This window comes from Parasteatoda tepidariorum, chromosome 1, assembly GCF_043381705.1.
Source record: "Parasteatoda tepidariorum isolate YZ-2023 chromosome 1, CAS_Ptep_4.0, whole genome shotgun sequence".
Classification (NCBI taxonomy): Eukaryota; Metazoa; Arthropoda; class Arachnida; order Araneae; family Theridiidae; genus Parasteatoda; species Parasteatoda tepidariorum.
Window position 1 is genome coordinate 18,050,706 of NC_092204.1, and position 6,324 is coordinate 18,057,029.

The 6,324-nt window shown below is 27.9% G+C and overlaps 1 protein-coding gene across 1 annotated transcript in view; it reads left to right on the top strand.

Moving 5' to 3' along the window:
* Positions 1 to 5,609, top strand: part of LOC107438286 (RNA polymerase I subunit Rpl135) — a 45,482-nt gene extending 39,873 nt beyond the window's left edge. The window contains exons 23-26 of the mRNA XM_043044071.2: positions 2,175 to 2,300; positions 2,937 to 3,064; positions 3,683 to 3,847; positions 5,274 to 5,609. Of these exons, the coding sequence (XP_042900005.1) occupies positions 2,175 to 2,300; positions 2,937 to 3,064; positions 3,683 to 3,847; positions 5,274 to 5,498 (644 nt within the window). The 3' untranslated portion in view covers positions 5,499 to 5,609. The remainder of the gene's footprint in view (positions 1 to 2,174; positions 2,301 to 2,936; positions 3,065 to 3,682; positions 3,848 to 5,273) is intronic.
* Positions 5,610 to 6,324: the final 715 nt, after the last annotated feature.

Below are 6,324 nucleotides of genomic sequence, written 5' to 3' on the forward strand. Positions count from 1 at the left end.
GTATGTTCAACATATATAAATACAGTGGAACCTGTCTAAATTGACCACCCTCGGGACCAAGTCAAATGGTCACTATATAGAGGTGGTCACTTTATGAAGAGTCTTTAAAAAGGACTCTTTAAATAAAACTTGCAGAAAATGGTCACCTTACTCAGATTCTCACTTTACCCAGGTGGTCACTTTTACAGGTTCCACTGTATTTTCAGTATTGTCTCATAAATGGTACTGCATATACTTGAATGGTATCCCGTTTATTCCTTTTAAGCTGCTATTTTATGCAATATGCCAGTAATTTCTGAAAATATTGATCAGACACGCTAGAGCGTCAATGGCACTCACGAAGGCAGGTTGAATCTGTGTGCCACTGACGCTCCAGAGCGTCGGAAAGAAAGGCTCTCTAAACAGGAAAATAATATATTTCTTCGTTTTTCTGATTTTTCTAGTAAAATATAAGGAACATTTAAACCATTAAAACTCTGTTTTGTAATCCAGCTTCTGAGGATGGAAATGTGGCAGCGAATGTGTTAAGCTTATGTTAAATCTGTAGCTTATCTTAAGCTTATGTTAAATCTGTTTTTATTACTAATTTTTAGAAATTTATGCAGGGATTGGGAGTGTTAAAATTTCCACAGTGGTTGTAAACTTTAGAACATAAATATGTTCTTATTTATCATTTTATCAAATTTAGCATCAAATATTCCTGGTTACCATAATAATTTGACATCTTATTACATTTATAAATGAAAGTTATTTAAATTGATGTGGTTGCTTAATTAAGAAAATTTCCTCTTGCTTTTATGAATAGTTTGCTGATATTTAAATATTTTGGGAATCTTTTGAGAGCTCTGTGCATATTATATACATATTTTAATAAATACATATATTTATAATTAATTTGTTAACAACATTTTGTACATTAAATATTGAAATCAGAATTAAAAGCTCATTAATGGCAATAGAAATTTTCTCCTAAAAAAATCGTATTGATTTCTTTTTTCCTTGTGTGAATATGAATTGTGCAACTCTTTTTATTAAAGATCCAAATTCTTGTCTTTAATCAAAATTTAAATACATTAAATTAATTGATTTTTGTTCAAGTATTCTATTTAGTTGATTTTTTTTCCAACTTTTAATCTCTATTGCTTTTTGACTTATGTTCAATGTATTTAAAAATGTAATGAAAAAACATTTAAATGAGATTTACAGTAGAAAATATTTATAATGCAAATTTTGAAGCATAAGGTTTTGCATTATATGGAATTGGTGTTATATAGATCATCTAATGTATCATTAAACTTCTATATTAAGCATTGCTATGTTTATCTGGAGCTGGTCATTATTATTTTCAAACATAATAATAATAAAAAAAATTAACTTTCCATGAGCATTAAAACTCAAATTTGCGATTTGCGAATTTTGATTTACTTTAGAGATTGTAAAGTCAATGCTGTTTATAGAGAATTGTGTTACTTAAATCTCTTAATTACTGTTTCAAGTTAATATTATTTATTATCATTAATCTCTTTGTAAAATAGAAAATTTGTGTTTTATAGATAATTTCATGTATCATTAAACTTCTACATTAAGCATTGCTATGTTTATCTGGAACAGGTCATTATTATTTTCGAAATAATAATAATAAAATTAACCTACCATGAATTAAAACTCAATGCATTAAAACTTAAATCTTTTACCATGCTGCATTATAACCCAAATTTATCAATTTTGATTTGCTTAAGAGATTGTAAAGTCAATACGGTTTGCAGAGAATTGTGTTATTTAAATCTCTTTACTGTAAAGTAGTAGTACTTTACAGTAAAGAGATAACTTTACTTTTTCAAATAAATATTATTATTATCATTAATCTCTTTGACAAATAGAGAATTTGTGTTATATAGATAATTTCATGTATCTTTAAACTTCTACATTAAGAATTGCTATGTTTATCTGGAACAGGTAATTATTATTTTCAACAAAAAAAAAAGAAAATAGTAATAATAAGATTTAGCTTACCATAAGCATTAAAACTTAAATTATCAATTTTGGTTTGCTTCGGAGATTGTAAAGTCAATGCTGTTCATATAGAATTGTGTTATTGAAATCTCTTTACTGTAAATATTTATATAGTTTCTAAACTTTGTTTCTAACTAAGTTCCTAAACTTTGAAATTTTAGGTATGATGATTGAAAGCATGGCTGGCAAAGCAGGAGCCATGGAAGGAACAATTCATGATGCCACCCCATTTCAGTTTTCAGAAACTGACACGGCTGCCCATTATTTTGGAGAACGTTTAAAAAAAGGTCACTATTTGCAATTTTAATCATTATTTTGTATGGGAAATTTTAGATTGATTTCTCTTTTTAATGATGCATTAGAAAGGCTGCCACTTTCACCATCTGCAAACTAAGAAAGTTGATAGTAATTATGAAAAAGATGGAAACTCAGAATTGATTCTTTTGGGATGTTAAGTTGGTTTATTTTGTTTTCTACAACAAGAGCATTCATAAATGTCCCTTGATGTAATAAACAAAGGGAGAAGAACATTCTCAGAGAATTGAAACTAACTTTCAAGTTAAGTTACGAAGACTTAATAATGTATAATACGTTTGAAAATTTTATAAGTCTTCACAATAAATTTGTTGTATTGAAAAGTTTTTTCAATAATAACTATTATATTTTTTCTCTATTTATTAAACGATCATCAAACGGATAATATCAGAAAATTTGTTGTAAATATTTTCATTGTAGTATTTGTAAGAGAAAGCCATCAGAGCAACTATGAAATGTTTATAGAAATTAATTAGTATTTAGATGTTTAAATGGTAGCTGTCATGTTGTTTCCAAAAGTTGAAAATGTGTATGTTTTTGCATACATTTTATTCAATATTTTTCTTCACTTTATTTATTTTTAATTATGTTTTGTCTTAATTTAACAGTTGGATTTGACTATTATGGCACTGAGAGGATGTACAGTGGAGTTGATGGTCGAGAACTCGAAGCTGATATATTCTTTGGTGTAATATACTATCAAAGGTTGAGACACATGGTTGCAGACAAATATCAAGTAAATATTGCTTATCATTAATCTCTTAGACAATCAAGACTGAGGTTAAGGCAAGCTCTTAAAAGTGCCAAAATTGTTTCAGCTTTTTTTTGTACCTTTTCTGCATCCTGAATTCGTTTTAACCATTACTTTCAAAATTCATTTGTAAATGTATTTTTCTGATAGCTAACAGTATATATGAGAGGTAGATAAATTTTATTCATTTGTTATTAATTAATACTGTATAACATTGAAGATCCAGAATTCTAAATTCTGGAAACTTCAGAAAAAAAAGTTTGAGTAAAATAATTATATGGCTGTTATAGTTTAAGAAGCTGCAGTCAGCAAAGGAGCCTGATCTCTTGTATGATATAATTTTATACTCACTGATATGTACCAATGTTCTCAATGAATTCATTACATTAGTCATTCTTTTTTCAACACCAGCTCTTAATATAAAAATCTATGTTCTTAATTTTAGAATTTATTGTATCTATATGTTGTATTGTAAACATGAAGTTTTTGAAGAGCAAGTTTTTTAGTTTAAAAATTGCCATGTTATTAACTAATTTAACTTCCATTCCTGTTTGCTTTGTTTTTTTTTATTAAAAATAAGTTTTGTAAAAAATTTATTATTAGGTTCGTTCCACTGGACCTGTTGATCCTCTGACTCGTCAACCAGTGAAGGGTCGAAAGAGGGATGGTGGTATCAGATTTGGTGAAATGGAAAGAGATGCCTTAATTGCAAGTGGTGCATCAGTACTCCTATATGACAGATTTGCAGAATGTTCTGACCTTGTTCAGGTAAAAGAAATATTGATCATTATTTGCTAGTTACTTATTATTAGTTTTTTTTCTTCCTTTTTTTGAAAAATATTTTTTTGTTTTTTATTAATTGTGATTTTTTTTTTCTCCTTTATTTTATTAATTGTTTATTATCTTCTCTGTGTATCCTGTATTTTCTTTTCCTAACACTTTAAATATCCTATATATGTTTAAATTTCAATAATGTTAATAAGAATTTTATTTTGCCATATTAGTTTCCATCTTTGTATTATTCAAGAAATTAATACTACTTTTTAACAGCTGTGGCAAGTAATAAAATTCGTCGGAGAGCAAAATGCACAATTAGCCAACTCAAATTTGCTTTAAAACACCTCAGATTTTTTTTAAATATTAGAAACAAAAATTTACTGAAAAAAGAAATCAGTTGGTTAACCTGTTGTCATGTTAAGTGAAGTGTGGTTTTACAACTTTGTGTGAGGGACAGTTTTTGCCCCCTCCCACTTGGTAATTTCCATGCCTTTCATTATCTTTTTTATCTCAAAATGTATTGGTATTTTAATCACAAAGTTTATTTATCTCAAAATGTATTGGTATTTTAATCACAAAGTTTATTTATATTCCCGAAAGTATTTTCCCTTCTTTGTATTTGCAAAATTATTTAAGTGTTTTTTTTTTTTTTAAAGTTATGATTTAAAAATTTTACTAACCCTGTTTTTAAAAAAAATGTTCAAGGCCATTTCTCACTCCCGTGAAAATGACGGGGTGAGGTTTTGCCCTTTATTTCTCGCTCCCGTGATATTTCCGGGCTGAAGTGTTCAGTAGTAACGCGCCAATAAGAATAAAACCAATTTATTTCTCTTGTCCGGAAAACATTTTGTTTCTCATTTTACACACCAGATGGCGGTACCAGGATATTTTTAAGGTAATTGTAGATAGTTAGTTTATTTTAAACTAGATGACAGCACTAATCAAATAGCACTAATAAAAAAATAGGCGCTATTATGACCGTTTTCTAGAAAATTAACTGATCATTAAGGGGTTAATGCCAATTTATAAGCAGAAAATATTAAGTTAAAATTTTATGAACATAATTTTTTCAATATTTTATGTTCTTATATTTAGTATAAAAATATCCTTAAAATTTGTATGTGTAAAAAGTTTATGTATTATACAATAATTTGCATAAATTTAGTGTCACTTTTATTTGTTAAGATATGCCAATTTGAGAAGACATAACATATTCTTTTTCTAGCGAAACTGATGTACAGTCTAACATTTTATTACATGTTATGAAATAAAGATAATTGTTATTTGCTTTTTTAAACATATCCGGAAAAATAATTTTTTCTTCTTTCAAAATATTCATGCATTTTATTACATGTTATGTATTGTTATTTATGTATTGAAGTGTGTCTGGAAAAATAATTTTTTCTTCTCCTTTCAGCAATATGCTTGTATGAAGTGTGAAAATGCATTATCGCCGATCTATGATCATCAAGAAAGAATGATCACAAATGTAGAATATACAGCACGTGAATGGACCTGCACAATATGTGGCACTAACAAACACGTGACATTGATCGACCTTCCATATGTGTATCGTTATCTATTTTCAGAACTTGCTGCAGTCAATGTTAAAATCCGCCTAAAAATAGGAGACTTTCTATAGGATGTGGTTTCTAAATTAATTCAACTTCTTTGTTCGTCAAAAGAGTCATATTTTGTACATCTGATGTACTATTTTTGTTGTAAATAAATGGACTAATGATTTTATACCTTTCCTCTAGAAACTCTTCATCAAAATGCATATTTTTTGTGTAAATGATGAAAAATATTTTGAACTATAAGTGGACATCCCCTGAAATAGCCGCATTTAAGTGTCGTGGCATGCTATGAATATTTTTTTTAATGTAGGAAATTTTTAATGATTTCTAAAATATGTTAAGTTGTAACTAAGCTTTAAATATGTCCTGAAAAACTCAGAACAGTGTGAGTTTCTTGTGTCAGCAACAGTATATTTTCTCTTTTGGAACCAGTCATTCTGTTTGCTTTGCAAACTACAGATTCTTAAGAGAAAGTATTTCTATATATATTAAACCAAGTACAATTGTTTGTGCGTGGACAAATAGTTTTAGAAAAGAATTTTTTTTAATCTGCTTTTACCTACTCTGTCAAAAACAAATCTTCATTCTTAGCGTTTTTAAGATAGAAATTTGGTATAATCTATCACTAAATGTGTCACTTAGCTAACTCAGTTCAGGATTCACTAATTAAAAATGAAAGCTTTGTCATTAAGTCGATGTGATTTTTTTAAATTTCTTTTTATATCTGTAGCTCAGTTTTATTATTTACATTCCTACTATTTATATTGATAAAAAAGCAACATTTTAATGCATTTTATTTCTCACTTTAATTCAACTTCGATGAATTATTCAAAAACTTCACCTCCAGCTAGTTTTTCAATTAGTTGGCTGTGTGAGAAACCAACTGTGTCA